This window comes from Sebastes fasciatus, chromosome 2, assembly GCF_043250625.1.
Source record: "Sebastes fasciatus isolate fSebFas1 chromosome 2, fSebFas1.pri, whole genome shotgun sequence".
NCBI lineage: Eukaryota > Metazoa > Chordata > Actinopteri > Perciformes > Sebastidae > Sebastes > Sebastes fasciatus.
In genome coordinates this window covers 2374024-2395773 of record NC_133796.1, presented here as the reverse complement: position 1 = coordinate 2395773, position 21750 = coordinate 2374024, and the positions used below count along the sequence as shown (strand labels likewise).

Below are 21750 nucleotides of genomic sequence, written 5' to 3'. Positions count from 1 at the left end.
ATTCTGCACACTCACACTCACTGTGGTTGACTGAGTTCAACAGAGGATCATGCAGATCTTCATTCACTGGGTCAACTGGTAATCCTTCTCTGGGGAGGAGGGGGTTAAAGAGTATAAGTTATGTCTGCTAAATCGTCACATGAAGTTAGAATCTGGACACTAAGCTGCTGTTTAAAACTCAATACGAAGACAAACATGCAGAGTATTACGGGCTGTGTCTGTGTGCTGACTGAATATTGTATTCATTAACACGCACACACCTCTGCTGGAGAAACATTCAATCAATTTATTGTTTTTTAAAATGACAGAACGGAAGGTTTTCATGGCGCTGAAGTGGTTGAAATCCAACATATTAAGAGGATTAAGTGTCTTTTTTTAATTTTCATGTTGTTTTTATGTGACTAAATGAACAAAATGAATGTGATCCAGGAGCAGATTTAAAACCCAGACACTGCAGACAAACAGCTGGTAGACGATCCTGCTTTCACTCTGCGTCTCAACTCTCCTCTACCTTGTTTGTTATGTGTGTGCGTGTGATTGTGTGTGTTTATGTGTGTGTGTGTGCGTGCGTGCGTGCGTGCGTGCGTGCGTGTGTGCCTGTGGCTACACACTTACATAACTTCCCTCTGCTAAATATAACCACTCAGAGCCGAGCTGCCACTCTGCTTCATGCTGCTGAGTGTATAAATACACACAGTCAGTCAGGCAGTCAGTCAGTCAGTCAACCAGTCAGTCAGTCAACCAGTCAGTCAGTCAACCAGTCAGTCAGTCAGTCAACCAGTCAGTCAGTCAGTCAGTCAGTCAGTCAGTCAGTCAACCAGTCAGACAGTCAGTCAGTCAGTCAGTCAGTCAGTCAGTCAGTCAGTCAGTCAACCAGTCAGTCAGTCAGTCAACCAGTCAGTCAGTCAGTCAGTCAGTCAGTCAACCAGTCAGACAGTCAGTCAGTCAGTCAGTCAGTCAGTCAGTCAGTCAGTCAGTCAGTCAGTCAGTCAGTCAGTCAGTCAACCAGTCAGTCAGTCAGTCAGTCAGTCAGTCAACCAGTCAGTCAGTCAACCAGTCAGTCAGTCAGTCAGTCAACCAGTCAGTCAGTCAGTCAGTCAGTCAGTCAGTCAACCAGTCAGTCAGTCAGTCAGTCAGTCAACCAGTCAGTCAGTCAGTCAGTCAGTCAGTCAGTCAGTCAGTCAGTCAGTCAGTCAACCAGTCAGTCAGACAGTCAGTCAGTCAGTCAGTCAGTCAGTCAGTCAGACAGTCAGTCAGTCAGTCAGTCAGTCAGTCAGTCAGTCAGTCAGTCAGTCAGTCAGTCAGTCAACCAGTCAGTCAGACAGTCAGTCAGTCAGTCAGTCAGTCAGTCAGTCAACCAGTCAGTCAGTCAACCAGTCAGTCAGTCAGTCAGTCAGTCAACCAGTCAGTCAGTCAGTCAGTCAGTCAGTCAGTCAGTCAGTCAGTCAGTCAGTCAGTCAACCAGTCAGTCAACCAGTCAGTCAGACAGTCAGTCAGTCAGTCAGTCAGTCAGTCAGTCAGACAGTCAGTCAGTCAGTCAGTCAGTCAGTCAACCAGTCAGTCAGTCAGTCAGTCAGTCAGTCAACCAGTCAGTCAGTCAACCAGTCAGTCAGTCAGTCAGTCAACCAGTCAGTCAGTCAGTCAGTCAGTCAGTCAGTCAACCAGTCAGTCAGTCAGTCAGTCAGTCAACCAGTCAGTCAGTCAGTCAGTCAGTCAGTCAGTCAGTCAGTCAACCAGTCAGTCAGTCAGTCAGTCAGTCAGTCAGTCAGTCAGTCGGTGTGTTTTCAGAGCTGCTGTTAAACTGTCGCCACTCTGAGATCCTTCCCTTCTCTACTGATCTCTGAATGACTACAATAGGAGCAAAGTGTGAACAACTGCTGCTGCTGTCGCAGATATATTAATATCTGCATATTTGTTGGTCAATAAGTAACAAGAAGTGTCACTAAAGATAAAAAGTTGTTTCTGATTGTGACTTCTGTGTCCTCCTTCAATCCTTACGGATGTGAACAGTGTGAGGAGTGATTGTTGGTTGTGTTGTAATGTGTTGACGTTTTATTAATAATATGAGTCTTTAAATAAACAAAATCAAACTTTATCTGTCACCAGAGAACTAATCTGTGAATAAAGCCTCTGTTGTAATGAAACCGATGCAGCTGCTGACAGATGTTTTGATGTTTATTTTCTCTGTGTGTGTCTGCAGCTCAGATTGAAATCATTCCCTGTAAGATCTGTGGAGATAAATCCTCCGGGATCCACTACGGGGTGATCACCTGCGAGGGCTGTAAGGTAAGCTCCGCCCTCTCCTCCTCTTCTTCCTCTCACTTCCTGTCGAGCCTGAGCTTCCTGCCTCCTCTCAGGCGTTGTCATGGAGACTCAGACATTTATATTTCTGTTTCAGTTCCACCACTTTCTCACATCTGTTTGTTCATTTTAAGGCTTTTGAGATGTTATTCAGTTTGATGACGTCGTTTTTTAGGATTAGAAATGCAAATGTTCATGATGTGTTTGGGTAACCAGGATCAATTAAATCCAGTTGACCTGAACAGAGTAATGTCCTCTGGATCCTCTGGATCCTCTGGATCCTCTGGATCAGGTCTATGATCTGCTGTTGATGTTCAACATTGTACAGCTTCAGTTTCAGTCAGGCCACTCAGAGCTAGAAGACATTCTGAGTTGTTGTTCAGGTTCTGTTCATGTTTTAAACATCAGCTTGTCAGCAGAGAGAGCTGCTGTAAACATTCAGAAATGAATCATCTTCTTCTTTCAGCTGCTCCCGTTAGGTTTCACCACAGCGGATCATCGCTTTCCGTCCTCCACATCTTAATAAAAACAGCTCTATCTAATCTACCGTGACCTCTTTTGCCCGTCACAGTTCAGCCCAGTGTCCTCAGAATACACACACCTCACAAATTAACGTCCAATGCCAATGTTGGAGGTTGGGCAACATGTAGCATGTGACGTCTGACTTTATGTGTTTTAGTCGCCTAATCTTAACTAGACTTAACTTTTCTATCAGTTAAAGGGACTGTTTGTAACTTTTTAAGCGTATAAATGTACCGGGTCGGGACACATGCGCGCTCGCATATGCGCGCTCGCATATGCGCGCTCGCATATGCGCGCTCGCATATGCGCGCTCGCATATGCGCGCTCGCGTGTGCCCGCTGTCTCTCCTCCTCTGCCTGCTTGCCTTCACTCAGACAGTGCGCGCGTTCTCGCTGAGCTCGCTCCACCTCTAGACGTGAGCGCGCGCTCACTGCACACTGCAGAAGAGTTAGTTTAGCTCTGAGAATATCTAGTGAATGTTCAGTGGACGTTTGTGCAGAAATAACTGCTGCAGCTCCTCCAGACCAACAGAGGTTTCCCGTGTCTTGTGAAGTGACGGGGCTCCGCAGAGAGAAACGTTATCGTCTCCGACCAAATCTCCGGCGTCTCCCCTGTTCCCTCCGGCCGCGGTCGGGAGGCTGAGGCGGGAAAAACCAACACTAGGATCAGCATTGGTTCATGGAGAGACCTTGGTCTGGTCAGCTAACATTACTGCCAAGCAGCTGAAATATAGAGTGATATTGTGCTTTTAGCTGACGTGTGTCGCCTCACTGTGTTGAGCGATGCTCCTTCATGTCTATGTAGAGCGAGCTAGCGCGAGCTCGACGCTGACTTTCGTTGATTTCACGGCCACAGGTGTCGCTGTTAACAAGCAATTCTGAAAGTTACAAACAGTCCCTTTAAACTTTTATCTATTTATGGCCACCTTTAGATCACCTTTTTACAATTGTGTTTGAATCAATTCTATTGCTAACATAAATATAAAAACATAACTTTGTCTGTTATAGTTATTAATCTGTTTATTTTAGTTTTAATTGTATTTTAAACTTTGGTTAAAACTTGTTTTTTAAATGTGCTCTATAAATGTATTTGAACCACAGTCTTTCTCCAACCTGAACCGCTGCCATGCACAGATATTAACACTGGATGTGACGGAGGATATAGTAGAGTCGTCTAATAGCAACGCTTCTGTCCCACTGTCATGATGAGAAACATCAAAACATGAGGTGGAGCTGTATTGTTGTCTGGTTGGAAACAGAAGGGCTTACACACGCTGTACAAAGCCAGAACCAGGTTGAGATAACGAAAATGAAAAAAAGATGTCAAAAAATGTTTATAAATCAGGAGAAATACGGGACAAATGGGAATCTCCTCGGGAAATCGGGAGGGTTGGCAAATATGATAGAGTTCATAGTCTTCAACTTTAACGATTCCGGCATTTACACAGAAATCACAATACGATCTTCATGTTCTCCTCCAAACCAATCTCAACTTCACTACAGCGACTCTAACGACACTCCGACAGCCGGCCCGCGGTCCACCCCTCCGTCTGAGTCTCATTAACAGAATCAGAGGAAACATTTGACGTTGAGTTTGGACCATCAGTCACGACCGTTTGGCACAGAAAAACCTTCTCCTGGTTATAACCGCTCCCCAAACAAGCATAGTGTGTGCAGCTGCAGCAGCTGCTGCTGGCAGCTGGAGGCTCATTTCACAGCCAACGAGCAGCGGATGGAGATTTATCCGTGAGCAAACACGAGACAGACCAAGGCTGCGGGAGATCTTGGTTAAGGAGAAAAGAGGCGGGAAAGTGAAGCAAAGACATCCAGAATAGCAGACAAGTGAAGGCCTGACCACGGTGTCACTGACTGACTAAACACTGTTTCTAAAAATAATCAAAACTCTATTAAATAGAACTAAGAGAACTGTTCCCTCGTCTCTCAGGGTTTCTTCAGGCGGAGTCAGCAGAGTAACGCCGCCTACTCGTGTCCTCGCCAGAAAAACTGTCTGATCGACCGAACGAGCCGCAACCGCTGCCAACACTGCCGTCTGCAGAAATGTCTGACTGTGGGCATGTCCCGAGACGGTGAGTCACACACACATACACATACACAACAAAATGAAATACACACATGCACACTCTCACCTGCAGAAACATCTGGCGGTCAGCATTTTGCAAGATGTTAGCCTGCAGACGAACCAGCAGAGCAGAAGTGTCCGGCTGTGTGCAACATGTTGTCTGTGTTCCTGTTCAGTGCAATAAAAGACAACGGTTTATTAACCGGGCTCATCTGAGCTGTGTTTTAAAACACTGCCTTTAAAAAACTATCCAAATAGTTTCTAAAGGACGAGGCCTTAACGAGACTAAAACACTCCAAGTGGATTTTGTCCAAACAATGTTTGTTTGGCAATGATTCAATATTTTAGTTACAAAATCAACGCACAAGAAATTGTATTTTTACTTGACTTTGCATTATTTTTTATCTTATTTCCATTTTTATTGATCTTATTTGTTATTATCTACTTGATCATATTTAATTATTATAATAAAACTACTCTATTTGGAGTCAAAATGATACAATTTAGTTGTTTTTTTATTGATGTTATACTGTGCACAATGGTAGAAAGTGATGCTGCACAGGGTAAATGTCATGGTCAAATGCTCCATTGTGTACACATAGTCACCTGTAGTGGATATCAGGAGTATTTTAGAGCCAGATTCCTTTTCAAGAGGTAGAAAACCCATTTGGCACACTTTGGGTATCCAAGTGTGCCAAATGGAGAGTCCTCCTGGTCCTATCCTGACTAAAACCTTTGTAGAATGTATGTGCTTTGTGTTATTTATATCTGCTTTGGCTCAGTTGTAGTCGAGGAGTTGCTGGATGAATTCAGTGTCATCTCTGTGCATGGCATCATTGCTATAATGGTGTTATCCACTGTCTAATGTAGAAAACACTTTAGGTGAGGATGAAAAATGTTTCCTTTGGTTCATCACAATTTACTCAGGCATAGTAACAGTACATGCATATAAACCTGGTAGTTGTGGAGCTATTCTTGATTTATTGTGGGTATGTATGTCGAGGAGAACCACACCTTCCAGCACCCTATAAAGGGCATAACGGGTTAAAGGAAGCCGCTCGGCTCGATAGAGGCTCAATCTCACTCTCATTTTAACACTATGTGGTGTTCTGACTGATTATTTCCTTGCTATCTTCTCCAAACACAGCTGTAAAGTTTGGTCGCATGTCCAAGAAGCAGCGGGACAGTTTGTACGCTGAGGTGCAGAAACACCGCCTCGCGCAGCAGCAGCAGCAGCAGCAGCAGCAGCAGCAGCAGCAGCAGCAGCAGCAGCAGCAGCAGCAGCAGCAGCAGGGTCAGGGTACCCTCCTCCTGTCCCATCCCGGTCTCGGCAGCCCGAGCCCGGGCGAGGCCGAGCCGGTGTCCCCTCACTACGGCCTCTCCTCCACGGGCCTCACGGAGCTGCCAGATGAGCTGGGAGGCTACATGGAACAAAACTCACCTGAAGGAGGATCGGTATCGTCCAAGGTCTGTGGTTTTTTACTGTTGAACTGAATGAATTACCAGCTGTTTATATGATCTAAAAGATGTTTTCCTTCCACTATAACAGGCAGACTCTGGAGGAGAAAGAGGAGAAGGTCGTGGGTTCTACCTGGACATCCAGCCGTCCCCGGATCAGTCTGGACTCGATATTAACGGCATCAAACCGGAGCCGCTGTGTGACTATGGATCCAATAACGACTTCTTCCCGTATTGCTCCTTCAGCGACGGAGACTCGTCGCCCACAGTGTCCATGGCTGAACTCGGTAAGATCTGCATTAACCTGGCAGGAAGGTTCTAACAAAAAGATGCTGTTGAATTGCGTTTTGGGAAATGTAGGTACCAGATGTTTTGGGGTTTGACCCATTCTAGGGACTAAAAGACAGGATGTCACAGCGTCTTTCGCAAGTTCCCAAGCTTTGTGGAAGTTCAGCACTAAATTGACAGAATACCCCTTTAAGCTAAAACTTTTATTGTAGGGCAGCTTCGACTTTGTAGAAAATATGTTCACACATGATTTATGTCCTATGGTCTGACTCCCATTGTGACCTCCCATAACAACACAGTCTCACTGAAGTTTGTGAAATACTCAAGAAATGTAATCTATTTGATTCGTGTACATAGACACGAATTTCCCTTTTTTTTTTCGTGATGATCAGCACGACTTTCAACAACGTATTTTTTGAGCATTTTCCTACTGTTACAATAGTAAAAGGTATTTATTTAACCAACTAACCATAAATAACGAAACAAACATTGAAAGTCAGTAATCAGTAATGTAGGCATGTGTGAAAATATCCCGGATGAGCTCCCCATTTGTTACAACCCGGCTCAAAGGTTGTACCAAAAATAGGAGACCAGACGAGTTTTAAAATAGCAAAAGGCATTTATTTAACAAACTAACAATAAATAACTAAACAAAAGTGGAAAGTTACATGACAAATAAATCCACTTTGACTTCTGGTTTCACACGGGGAATGTACAGCGGTCTCCTGGTGAAAGTCCTGTGCTTTTTACCCTCCCATCCGACCCACCCTCCTTCCTTCACGGCGTTTGCTGCTCTCTATACTTCCTGGTTCACAATTTCGTGCTGACCATCACAAAAACAAATTGTATCTATGTACACAAATCAATACATTCAATTTCGCGACTATTTTATGAACTGTTGTGCGACTCGGCTGCCCCATAATGGATACGATATGTGAATCTTCTGAACCAGAAACAAAGACCACCATACGGCAGAAGGTTGTAGACAGCTGGAGGGGAACAACAAACAAACCGAAGAGAAGATGAGGAAATATTTTGAAAGAAGGGAAGCAGACAGAGAGGAGGAGATGAAAAAGAAGAGAAGCCACAAAGTTAGCCAGACAAAAGAAAGAAAGTAAGCGAGGGAACTGTGGGGCAAACCGAGACAGAAAGGTGGTTTAAAATAGCAGGAGGTTGGAGACTCATCTTCAGAGCTCATTAAAATCTCTGTGTGGTAATTAGCTGTCTGTTAATTAGGGCCAAGTGGGACGTGGCAGGGCACTCGATGGGGGAAATCATCTCTCTGTTCTCCCTGGAGATTTTACTTATTCAATGTTTTTTTTTTTTCTTTCTTTGACAAAAGCATTTATCCTAATAACCCCCCACCCCTACTCCTGATCCAGACGCTGCATTAGCTGACTGTATCTGTGTACCCTGTTTTGATCTCTGGTGTTACTACATATTCATTCATTCACGCTGGAACAATTAGCAGCACAGAGAAGCTGAAGAGTTACTGCATGTTCCTTTTGGGTTTGTTTCTTATCAGTTTCACAGTATAAAGATCTGGCTAAAGGACTAAACTCCTCTTTTGTGCCACAATTTAAAACGTCACAAACACAGGCCTGATGTAGGAAATAGTGCCAGGAAGTCCACCAGGTATCCAAATACATCAAACCTTTGAGTTTTTTTTATCTTTCATTGCAATGATGGCGAGGTAAACAGTGGGAATACAGCATTAGAAATAATCTACAGAAATGTGTGCTATCCTGCCAGGACTGCATTACAGTCCAAAGTTAAGTTAAGTTCAACTCTAAACAAACAATAATAAACAGAATAATGTTTTTTTTTTTAATGGTTCAATCGCTGACATTTAGTTTGGTAATATTTAGAAACACAGTAAACATCTATTTCCTGGAAGCAGTACGTATCAGTGAAGACATGCTAAAGTAGAAAAGATTCATTTATCCATTTGTTGCCATCACTCAACTAGTTTGAGAAGCCATTAACGATAATATTAACTGTTCCTGCAGACATCTGTGGCTGAGATGCATCGCAAAGCACTTTTCAGCAAACATCTGGATTTTAATACTAGCCTATTTAATTTAGGTTGGGATGTGGAAAAAAACAAAATGTGACGGGGCGTCCAGGCGCACGCGGAAGCTGTTGCTGTTGTTTCTGTTCTCCTTGCTTACGATACGATACAATGCGATGCGATGCGATGCGATGCGATGCGATGCGATGCGATGCGATGCGATGCGATGCAATGCGACACTTTATTGTCCCCTTGGGGAGATCTGTTTTGGACTCAGTGCTGCTCACCATCAGCTGCCTCCACAGCAGCATCAATACATAGAAACAAACAACAAGCCACATGGAAACAGAGAAACACAAACAATATAAACCACAAACAACATACTGTATATTGCACAAGGCCTATATAAAAACAGAATAAATAAAAATTAAAAATAAGAACACCATGACGCTATTGCACAACCCTCAGCCTCAAGAAACATAATATAAACTTAATATGGTGACTTAGTGTTGCTTAATATCGTAACTCACACACACTTGTACTGCTTTACGACACAGCAAAAATGCCAAAGAAACCTGCAACCATTCCCAATGAGGAGATGGAAGAGATTAAAAAAAAACACTCGACTTCGTGTCAGCCGAGCTCGCAACAGTCGCCGGTCAACAAAAGAGGATAATGGAGCTGATGGGAGAAGTCCAATCACTTAAAAAACTAAACATGGAAAAAGAAAACAAAAGATTGCACTTCTGGAGAATCAAGTGTCTGACCTCGAACAATACACAGGGATCGAATGATCTTATCATGAGAGGCCTGAAGATGAGACACCGGTCCTAAGTAGTGGGTTTCTTGGACAGTAAAGACCTTGTTGACAGCGATGACATCGAAGCCTGTCACACTCTGCCCAATAAAAACCGAGGAGCGCCACCAGCAATAACAACCTGCTTCACCAACAGACAGAAAAAGTATGCGCTCCTCAGACAAGGAAGGAAATTAACGGGGACTAACGTGTACATCAATTAACGCCGACATCACCGACATCGCCAGACGCATATTAAGAAACAGGAAGACTGACATGAAATGTTCAAAGCACCTTCTTGCTCCCCAGAGGATGACCTTTCCTCTCCCGCCACCATCAGGACAAACCTTTTTAGCAACATGGACTACTGGTTTTCATCACATGAGCATTCGTAGTGTTGTTGTCTTCTTTTTAATCATCATGCCCCTGACCTGGTGGGTGTTCACCAGCTCACTGTCTGTGTGTTCTGTTGCAGATCACCTGGCTCAGATCGTCTCCAAGTCTCACCTGGAGACGTGTCAGTACCTGAGGGAGGAGCTGCAGCAGATGAGCTGGCAGAACTTCCTGCAGGACGAGGTGGAGAGCTACCAGAGCAAGGTGTGTTCACTGCCTTCATCTTTATGGGCAGTTTGTGGGACTATTAGTCTACCTGCACATTAATACTGGGTATTAATTGTAGTTTTTCATTTTCTGTTACAAAGTCCTGTTCAAAGTTTTAGTTCTGTAATTAGTTTTAATATCGTCCCTCACCGTTGTGTGCAGCCGCGGGAGGTGATGTGGCAGCTCTGCGCCGTAAAGATCACCGAGGCCATACAGTACGTGGTGGAGTTCGCCAAACGCATCGACGGCTTCATGGATCTCTGTCAAAACGACCAGATCGTGCTGCTGAAAGCTGGTGAGAGGGACCGCAGAGTCTGGTGCTATTCGGTGTTATTCTTACTGTCAACACATCTCATGTTGAGATCCATTAAAAACACATATCAATGAGCCACACTGTTGTACTTCATCACCATGAACACACACACACACTGTAGTTTATTTTGACTCAATCACACATTCACCGTCCTGCTGCCAAAGGTCAAGGTCACTGTGACCTCCTGTCTGTCCCAGGATATCAAGCTTTGAGCAAATTCCTTCAAGTTTGGCACAAAAATCCACCTGGACTCAAGGATGAACTGATTAGGTTAATAATCCCTACGGATTATTTATTATTCCTGGTTCATGATTATTTGAATTCCAGTGCATTACTTTCCATACGCTATAGCTACGAACGGTGTGCGAGACCAGTCTGGATTTCTCACATGTTCATATATGAAAACCATCTTGTTTGAAATGTGCTGTAGTTAGTAATGACTGATGAATGAAATGAATCAGATAGTTAGCAGTGAGTCATTAAATAACCATCACTGGATTTCACATTAATCATCCGTGTCTCTCCGTGTTTTCTCTGTCCAGGCTCTCTGGAGGTCATCTTGGTCCGAATGTGTCGGCTGTTTGACACGCAGAACAACACCGTCTACTTCGACGGCAAGTTTGCGGGTCCTGAGGTCTTCAAAGCTCTGGGTGAGTGGTGCGACATCTCATTTTAAACGCCACCAAAAACACAGGAGATTGGTCCTTGACTCGAGGCAAGTGACTGACCATGAGCCAGTGGTCATCAAAAACCAGATAATCATGCAGGAGTCCTCGTAGACAACCTTCTGTGCTGGAAAACATGATAACCTGTGCAACTGACCTGACTGCAGCAGAGACTTTACTTCCTAAACTGTATGGAGTGAGCAGTCACATCGCTTCCACATTTCTTTAGTGCTAAACGTTAGCTCGGCAGCTAACTAACCTACATTTTTCAAGAACAGATTGCATTGTGGTCTAAATCAGTTTCATTTCCTCAACAGTTGTTGCCATAGACATATATACATAGACGCCGCATTGGACGCTTCAGCCCGTTGCTGCGATACATCAACGTGGACGCCATATTGGACAGGGCAAACCTGGCTTGTAAAGATGTAACGTTAACTCGAGCAGTTGATAATGTGAAAAACGCTGGAAGGAAAATGTGATATGATAGAACTAGTTTTCAATAATGACCTAATAATTGATTGGCTCCCACCATAACGAAGGACAGTCCGTTGATCCATGAACCGGAAGCAGTGACGTTAACGTGTTTAACAGTTTTTCACCAAAATCTTTGGGAAAAGAACAAAAAAGTTGGAACGATAACCTCTTAGATCATAAACGTTTAAATATAAAACGACTCGTTGAAATCGGTTGAGAAATGTAGACGTTATAGTGCTTTTTATCCAGAAAAACGGCAGCTCCCCCGTTCACCTTTATATGTTTACAGGCCAGTCTTGCCAGGTCCAATATGGCGCCCACGTTGATGTACGCTAACAAGTTAGGATGAGACGAAACAGCTCTCTTTTTCTTCTTCCTGGAGCTTCAACAGAACAAAAGATCATCATTATTTCCCTGTGTATGTATGTATGTGTGTGTGTGTGTGTGTGTGTGTGTGTGTGTGTGTGTGTGTGTGTGTGTGTGCGTGTGCGTGTGCGTGTGTGTGTGTTACCAGGGTGCGATGACCTGATCACGTCGGTGTTTGACTTTGCTAAAGGCATGTGTTCGCTGCATCTGTCGGAGGACGAGCTCGCCCTGTTCTCAGCGTTCATCCTGCTGTCTGCAGGTACGCCAACATTCATCCCGACTGATCTCCTGCAGCTTCACACATTTTGATTTGAGTTTCACAACCTGAACTAGTTTGTGTGATTTGTACAGACCGGTCGTGGCTTCAGGAGAAGCTGCAGGTGGAGAAGCTGCAGCAGAAGACTCAGCTGGCTCTGCAACACGTCCTGCAGAAGAACCAGAGAGAGGACGGAGCGCTAAACAAGGTACACACACACACACACACACACACACACACACACACACACACACACACACGCACGTCACCGTAACCAGAACCAGAAGCCTTAACAACCAAATACCTCAATTACAAACCTCCTAAAAATAACTGAAATGTAGAACCTGACGTGACGCAGATTTTAACCAAAAGTCAAAGTTCTCCGTGTGCACAGTTCCGTTCAGGTACGCTGTCTGTATACAGGTAGAAACAGTTTACTCATTCAGTGATACAGTCTGTTCAGTGCACTTTAAGAATGGCCTCCCACTGCCCTGCTGTGGCGAGACGGTGAACTACAACATCTACAACGTAGATACATCTACATCTACATCTACATCTACAGGTCCTAATCTCAACATGAAACTAGTCCTAACCTGAACCACAATGAGAGCAGACGACCAACTCCACCAGTTCATTTGACAGTAGAATTATTTCTCCTCGCGCTGGTCGATGTGTGTAATAACTCTTCACCTCTCTTCCTTCCTGACTCTCACCTCCTTTCCTCTTCTACCTATGTCCTCCTCCTCCTCCTCTCTCTGATGCTTCGTCCTCTCATCCCCTTCCTTCCTCCTCTTCCTCTTCTCTCCTCTCTATTTGCCTTCTTATTGTCCTCTCTTCACTTTTTGTCTCCTTGTCTCATCTCCTCTCATCTTCCCTCCCTCCCATCTCTCTTCTCTTTCTCCCACCATCTCTCATCTTTTTATTCCCTTGTCTCCTCCTGTCTTCTTTCCTCTCTTCGTCTCCTCTCCTCTTGTGTCCTAATTTTTCCTTTCCCCCCCTCCCCCCTCTCCTCTCCTCTCCTCTCCTTGATCGTTTCCTCTCCTCTCGTCTCATCTCCTCTCCTGATCTCATGTTTCTTCTCCTCTTCTCGTTTTCTCTCATCTCCCCTCCTCTCTCTGTCTTGTCGCCTTTCTTGTTTCCTCTCTTCTCCCTTGTTTTTTCTCGTTTCTTCCTCCTCCTCCTCTCCTGTTTACTCTCCTTTCAATTCTTGTCTCATCTCCTCTTGTTTCCTCTCCTTGTTTACTCCTCTCCTCTCCTCTTGTTTCCTCTCCTCGTTTCCTCTCCTGTCCTGTTTCTTCTTCTCTCTTTTGTTTTCTCCCCTCATCTCCTTGTCTCCTCTCCCGTTCCTCTCCTGTTTCCTCTCCTCTTGTCTCCTACCTTGTTCCCTCTCCTCTCCTCGTTTTCTCCCTTGTCTCCTTCCTCTCTTTGTTTCCTTTCCTTTCCTCTCCTCTCCTTGATTTCTCTCCTGTTTCCTCTCCTCTTGTGTCTTATCTTCTCTCCTCTCCTCTCGTTTTATCTTGTTTCCTCCTCTCCTCTCTTGTTTTCTCTCCTCATCTCCTCTCCTCTCCTGTTTCCTCTCCTCTCTTTTCTTGTCTCTCCTCTCCCCTCCTCTCCTTGTTTCCTCTCATGTTTCCTCTCCTCGTCTCCCCTCATCTCCTTGTCTCCTCTCTTGTTTCCTTTCCTCGTCTCCTCTCCTCAGCTCAGACATAAGGTGGCAGCGTTGCGTTCACTGTGCAGTCATCACACGGAGAAGCTGTCGGCGTTCCGAGCGGTTTACCCCGACATCGTGCGGACACACTTCCCTCCTCTCTATAAGGAGCTGTTCGGTGCCGACCTGGAGCTGACTCTGCAGAGCGACGACTAAGCGTTGACCGGGAGCTCCTCGGAGCTGAGCAGAGCTGAGCTGCCCAGATCCGGACTGACCGAGCAGTTCAGATTCCACGGCCACGGAGGACGGGACGATGACTCACACAGTGTATCCGCTGCACTTCTCAGAGTCCACAAGAATGGAGAGATTTGAACTCCTCAGTTTGTCTTTCTTCACCTCCTCCTCCTCCTCCTCCTCCTCCTCCTCCTCCTCCTCCTCCTCCCGTCATGGCTCTGGGTTTGGACGCAGTGAGGACTCAGGTGGTCTCTCTCCATTAACACACATCATGTGTCCCAGATCTTGGATCTGGATTCACCTCTGACATTGAAAGACACCTTCTTCAGTATTCACCTTTGAAACCTGCTTCTGTTTGTCCTTCACCCGACTGTCACGACTTCACCTCTTCTTCTAACAGTTAACTTCACGTCTGAGTGTCACTCACACCAAAGAGTGGCACGGAAAATACATTTATGTCCTCTAGAAAGTTCTTCCTCTGGAAGCTTGTTGTGACCGCCGGTTGGTGAGAACATGCAAACTGCTGCTATCCAGCCTGCTAGCTAGCTCGGCCACTAACCAGACAAAAAGTCAACTTTTGTGGAGCAGCTTAAACTCCGAGCAGAGCCGGCTTTTATCAAACCGGATGGTGCAACAAGCTGATATGACAGCTTCCTCCATCTTTTAACTCTCCAACTCTCCTTCCTCTCAAAGGTTAGCGCTGATACGCAGTTTACAGTGCAATTGTGCAATGGTGTGAATTTGTTGTTCTGAATGGATGTATCATCTGAATCACCTTCTCTATGGTTTTATGGCTGCACTATTCCATAAAAACACGTCTTTACATCATGTTACACACATTTTTAGACACATTTCCCAAAGTTCAATCTGACAGATTTGGTCTCTTTGGAAACCTTGAGTTCTCTTCTAGAAGTGAAAATTCAGTTTTGTGGGTTTGAATAATGTTTGACCGAATATTGGGATGTTGGATAGAGCCACTGCATCAAAGTTATTGGAAGGGGTTAAGAAAATGTCCAAAAGTCTGTTTAGTCATCCAGGTCACAGGATATCCAAGATGTTAAAAAACAGCAACAAAAACTTAGAGATATCATTATCAAAAGTTGCCCAATCTGTAATTTATTATTATCATTATTATTTTATTTAATGGTCTGTCTCCTCGAGAATCCAACTTAGTAAATAATGATCCTGTAAAATGCAATTCAAAGCGTGCGTGAATTAGGAACAGTCAGTTGGCCATATTATGCACATTCTTGTTGCACAGATTTCCAATGAGTCTTTCACTAAACAGATCAGTCTTTATGTGGCTGTTGTTGGATTGATTGGTGCTGAAGAGCAATGTCAATTCATAAATCATGTTTGAGAACTAGACCACAAACTGTATGTGCAGTTGTACACCCTGATTGCAAACACAAACCTACGCAAATATATCCGCAATCACCGGTTGTTGGGCTGACGGTGGCCAGTTGGCACATTTTAACATATCGCCCGACCGTATAGTCTGGGACATCGTGGCAGTTAGACAATGTCATTAAAATCAGGTTTTATTGCGTTACCCCAAAATAAACCAAATAGAAACCTATTTTTTAAAAAAAAGGCTGGACAGCAACTGGATGTTTCTGTTTTCTTCTACCGATGTCTGTTGATGCATCACTCAGGTTAATGCAGATCGTGAACGTCCTGAATAATTAATTAAGCTACACACCAATTCACCGTCTCCTCTCAGGCACTTTCACTTGATTATTAATTAGCAGCAAGTGCAAACACTGCAGTATGATTTGATGATTTAAAAATGGACCCCAAGTACGTGGTTATTTGATAATTTGTTGCTCACATTATTTCTATTTTCTTGCTCATGTTGATATTTCAGGGACACTATCAACTTTTGATCCTTGTGGACAAAAATGCATTAAGTTAATATGCACGAATGGAGCAAATACCAGCTGAAAACACAGCTGACTGGCCCAAAAGAGACTAAGCATCTGAAGTTTGTTCACAAAATGACAACAGATAAATACAGATATATATAGTATCGCATTTTGGAACAGACTTCTTCAGATTCTCCATGCACTGGGGAGCAGACATTCATGATATAATAGAAGTTGTTTCATCCGCCATGGTAGCATTCCTCCTCCTCCTCCTCCTCCTCCTCCTCCTCCTCCTGCCTTGCATCCTCTCAGCAGCCTCTTCCTCCTCTGGTTACATCTGCACCGAGCCAGCAGACAGCAGCATCAGACAACAGAGCAGCTAATTCACTCTAATGTAGCAGTTAGCATGTAGCACCACCTGGTGGCCTGACAGGAAAGTGCAGGTTCTCTTATTTCTCCTGTCCATTGGTGGCATTTCAGCAAATCAGAATCCAGTTTTTTAATCCATTTACCCAACCTGAATCCTTTCAAATCCACATCGAATCTAATTAGATTTATCTTTCAATGTTAGCAAGAGAAAACAAAACTCAAACATTCATTTGAAATGCGTTGGCTGAGAAGGCAGAAATGTAATTTAATGAGGAGTAGAAGATATGAAATGTTAAAGTATGAGTCTGGTATTTTTCTTATTGCCAACACATCATGTGCAGAGCCAAACCATCAATGTGTTATTCCGACTCTAAATACTGTCTGACTTCCTGTCTACGTCTCTCAGCTCCAAACCCATTGGTTCCTACTGAAGATGCAAATCTTTAAAAGCATCTCATCTAACATATAGTTTAATTGTTTAAAAGGTCTCAGTAACACTGTAGTTTTGATCAAACAAACTAACTATTTTCAGTGGCAGATTAACAATTATTGAACTTAGACAAATCCAATAAAGAATTTTATTTCTTTGGTTTGGCCATGTTTATATTTTACTAATAGGAGACAGATTCATTCAGGATTCAACCAGCTTAATGAAAGCAATATTGCAAAAATAACACAGTATTAAGAGCAATATATAGACACTGCTTCATAAAAAACGAAACTATGCAGAACAAGTATGGTGAAGTGGTGAAAATATTAGCGTGTTGCACTACAGTGAGTCTACTGCCCTGCCTACCTGTTAGCGTGTGTGTGATGTGTGTTTATGTGTGTGCACATTTTGTTTCCGAGGGAAATTTTCAAAGTTTGGACTACAGACTGCTGGGAGGAGTGACGTTTTTGTCCATTTATGTTTTAGCTCCACCGCATCGGTCTCCAGGTCCAATAAAGCCCCATAAAAATCTGTAATGAACGTAACTTTAGCCATAACTGAATGTCAAGCAATAATGTAAATGTATTTCTATCTTTGTTTATTGTGTATAGTTTGAAAATATTGGCATGTCAATGCAGATTCTAATTTATAAGATTTCATTTTGGGGGGGTTTTCTTTTCAATCTTGTGTGTTATTGGCTTAATATTTTGTCTCGACCCGTCACGTGATTACGTACGCTGATGACACACTTTTCTCCCTCCACGCCGCCTTATTGGTTTGGCCCTCGTCTGGAGAGTAACTTTATGAATAAGTCTGTACAGGCCACAGGAAAATACTGCTATAGATGCCTAATGAGCGTCAAACTTTTTATCTGTTGATTGATATGCATCTTAATGTTATCTGGTTTGATATGCACTGCTCTCCTTTAGGTTTAGTTTAGTTGCAGAGAGAGCAATTTTTTTGTGTTTTTAACATGCTAGGTTACCCTTTGTTAGCAGGGTCTTGATTTTACCAACTATGCCACATTGTATGTTTCCACACAGGGTAATGCATTAAAAGGAAATTCTGTTTTTATTAACAACCTGACAGCAGCAACATTTTCTAAATTGTTGCTGTCTATACGATGACAACCTGTACTGGTTATGTGTCAAACTTTGTCCGATTGCTCGTATTGTGATACCCATTGACTACAAGTGCAACCATGTTCCTGGTGACCAAAATGTAAAGTCTTAATTATGCCATAACTGAAAGTAATGATTGGCAAAACATGCAGTAAAACAAATGTTGTAAAAGGCCAGTAGCCAGAGACTTATTTATGAGAAGTTGGACATTGCCAAAAGCTACTTATTGGATGTTTTTGGCAATGTTGTTCCTTCCTAACTCTGGAACACTCCAGCAAAATGCTAACTAAGCTAAGCTAACAGTAGCAAGCTTGTTAATTCATCTCAACTGCACGGATACTTTAGATAAAGCAACGTTTTTCCAAACCAACAAAGTGTCCACTACTGTCTGAGTTGTATAAAAACAGAAATGTTCCTTTAAATTGTCAAATGTTATTATGATAATGAAACATCATAGTACAAGGATTGTTATTTCCCAGCCTGCACCTGTATCAGTGTGCCAGACTCGGGCCTGTCAATTTCTTTGTTTAAAACTGACTTCTTTTGTTTTGATACAAAGCAGAGCTGCTGTATCTGAAATGTATTAAAAATAAAAAAAATGGAGAGAGACAGAAATGCATTTGTCCGCTTGGGTAGTTTTGGCTTCTGTCAAATTCGAGTTGAGTACAAAAAAACCTGGACAACCTCAGTGCTCCACAAAAGTTTATGGCCACCTTTCAAACTGAAATAAAGTGCTCTGTGTTTGAACAACTTCAGTTTGCAAAGATGGAGCCACCAGAAGGTCTGGTAGAGTTTAATAAACACCTTCTTCCTCAGTTTTCAGGCACTGCCCTCCTTCCCCCTATAGCTCATTGCTTTATATGCTGTGAGCACTACAAATAAAAAAAATCCATTTAGCTTCTTTGTAGTGCATGAGGTGGAGGCAGGATCTCAACACGTCAGCGGATAAACAACCTGCACGGAGAAAAAAGTGTTTTATTACTTCCACCAAGGCCGAAGGTCTAGGAAGGAGGTTATGTTTGCACCGGCGTTGGTTTGTTGGTTTGCAGGATTACTCAAAAAGTCCGCCATGAATTCGAATGAACTTTTGAGGAGGGTTGGGGTGTGGCACAATGAACAATCCAACTGTAGATTCGTCGTTTTTTCACATTAAACTCTGTGAAATTACAGTTGAGTTTGGCCAAAGCACACTTGGTGATTGTTGGAAAGAGTAACGACGACGGTTTAGGTGAGTTTTATTTTGTTTCTGTTCAGTTTGAATGAAGTGTTTTACGATGCTCCGCTACGTACAGCTGATCTCAACAGAAACAAAAATACACGTGGATGATGGCGTGAAGTGTTTTGTGTTTAAGGCTCTATACAAATAAAGGTGACCTGTCGTGATGGTTATACATCCTGGTATACTGGTTAGGGGCGTGTCTGGGACCACTCAACTTATCTTGAAGTGTGTAATGGGCAGAAAAAAAAAAAATACAACCACAAGCACCTGCTGGCTGGTCACTAACTGATCAAATGTCCCCCACCCACTCAGCCAACGAAGCATCCTGTAGAAAGAAACAATCTTCAAGCACCAAAGTTTGGTATGTTTACCCTCCAAAACCACAGAGAGAAGAGACCGTGAGAGTAGATGTTTGTCTACAAATACCATCAGCTGCATGTCTTTATTACCTGAGCATTTAAAGCCAAAAACAGAATTGAATCATGATGTAAATATGACTGCTGGTGGTCTTGTCTCGCCATTCTTTCTTCGAATTTTACTAGCCTATAATCTGATGGCTTTCTAAATCGAGAAATGTAAAAAAAACATGAAGAGAAGGAAACAAGAGAGGACATGAAAGAGGAAAGGAGAAGAATAGATAGAGATAGATGAGGAGATGAAACAGGGTGATGATATGAAATTCTTGCCATCTAGTGTTCTCTGCAGTAGATGGCAGTAGAGTACAGGTGTATCTATTATAACCTGCAGTAGAAGAGGAGACCATTTTACAGCAGTTTAAACCAATCCCCCCTCCGACACCAACCACAGAGCTCATCACCGCGCTGAGGCTCGGATCACACACTGTGTTTGAATGAGATTACTTTATGGTTGATGGAGTTCGTATCTATGTTTAGGCTCAACATCACGTTGTAAATCTGAAGGAAAAAGCTGACGGTCAGCTGATGGACTCGCTCTATTTCTCTTTTAAACAACATTGTTTTTCTTCTGCTTCATATTTAGACTTTAACACACTTTGTCTTTGTGCAGAAGTAGCCTTTGCTATTTCCTGTCTGAAGGCTTCACTTTCTTTGAGTGTCTTTCTACTCCTCTGTCAGACCTTCTGCTTCTCTGCAAACCTCATTCCTGACAAAACATATCATCTTGAAATGTTTATTCCTTCTCACCTTCCGACTCATTTTGTCTTCTATCCACTTGTTTTCCCAATCGGCTTGTCCTTTCTTCAGCTGTGGCGTTCAACACTTTGTTATCTGGTGTGTGGAGGTCGGATGTCTCCGGGGCGATACAGTAGTCACCATTGAGCGTCCGCGATATTTTTGGGGATCCTTCTTTTACAAGTTTTAGTCCATAAATAAATAAATGAGTAAATGATTCAGTGGGTTTTGTTCCTGGCAGCGCAGAGAGGGCTTGTGTAGGGAAATAAAAGGCTTTATTGTACAGGCTCCATCCTGAAGGTTTCCTGAGAGGATCTGCAGTAATATGCTGCTGATTATAGAGACAAAGTCCTGGGACACTTTATAGGTGTTGATTTTTTAGACACTCAAAAATGCTCCATTTGAAGTGATAGTTGTGATATAGACATTATGGGAATAAAAGTAGCTTATTTGTCTCCTTGTGAAATGAGAAGATTAATATCACTCTGTATTTTAACTGCTATAACTGCTACGATAATGCGGCGTATAAATACCACGACATTACACAGACATTCCACATGTCGGACGCATTTTAGCCTTTTCGTGTGTCATTTGTACGCCACGCAAACGTCCGCAGTTAGGTTTAGGCAAGGAAACCATTTAAGAGGAAAACGTCATGGTTGGGCTTAAAATAAGTAAGTAAACTAAGTAAAACATTTACGGAAACAACAACGGAAAACACGTCACAAACGTCAATAAAAAACACGTGACAATCGTCACGTGACAAACGTCACTAATGTAACTTACAAAACAAAACACCAGATAACAACGGTCTCAAACATGGGTCTCTTGGTTAAACGTCCGGGGTTTGTTGGACCCGCCCACCATAAGTGGTCTTTCTCTTTCTCGCCGTAACTTACCGTAGTATTTATAGACGGATGCGTTTACATTGCAGTCAGTATAGGATACATGGCGTCAAGAAAGGCGTTCTTATTGCACGCTAAACACCTTGTGCATTATCTGGCATTTATACATCTTTTTTGTGCAAACAGGCTGATCATGCGCAAGGTGTTTAGCGTGCAATAACGCATTTTCTTGATTTCCGCATGTCATCTGTACGCCATGTATCCTGTACTGACTGCAATGTAAACGCATCTGCGTATAAAAGCTACGGTAAGAGTTAGTGATGTTTTGTTAGTGATGTTTTGTTTTGTAAGTTACGTTAGTGACGGTTGTCACATGTTTTTTATTGACGTTTGTGACGTGTTTTCTGTAGTTGTGTTATGTTGTTTCCATACATATTTTACTTAAAGGTCACCTATTATGCAAAATGCACTTTTCCATGTCTTTTAAACATCAATATCTGTCCCCAGTGTGTCTACAGGCCACCATAGTATCATAAAAGACCATCCTCTCTCTTTTTCTCCTCCTCCGTTTGTCCGGAAATGGGTGCAGAAAAAAAAATCGCTTTTTTTCCTTCTCTTCTGACGTCATTAGAGAAATGCAAGCCATGTAAGGGTTTCCTGGTCGAACCAGAGAGAACCTTCAGTAGCTGACCCCGCCCCACAGCGCGTCACTGTCTCTCCTCCTCAACCTAACTTG

At 43.2% G+C, this 21750-nt stretch overlaps 1 protein-coding gene across 2 annotated transcripts in view; it reads left to right on the top strand.

Annotated features, from left to right (window-relative positions):
• Positions 1-18414, top strand: part of LOC141781717 (nuclear receptor ROR-alpha A-like) — a 95278-nt gene extending 76864 nt beyond the window's left edge. For both annotated transcript variants that reach the window (XM_074657506.1, XM_074657515.1), the window contains 10 exons: positions 2201-2286; positions 4768-4909; positions 6050-6369; positions 6452-6647; positions 9931-10052; positions 10218-10350; positions 10911-11018; positions 12025-12135; positions 12228-12340; positions 13832-18414. In XM_074657506.1, the coding sequence (XP_074513607.1) occupies positions 2201-2286; positions 4768-4909; positions 6050-6369; positions 6452-6647; positions 9931-10052; positions 10218-10350; positions 10911-11018; positions 12025-12135; positions 12228-12340; positions 13832-13996 (1496 nt within the window). In that variant the 3' untranslated portion in view covers positions 13997-18414. The remainder of the gene's footprint in view (positions 1-2200; positions 2287-4767; positions 4910-6049; positions 6370-6451; positions 6648-9930; positions 10053-10217; positions 10351-10910; positions 11019-12024; positions 12136-12227; positions 12341-13831) is intronic.
• The last annotated feature ends 3336 nt before the right edge of the window (positions 18415-21750 follow it).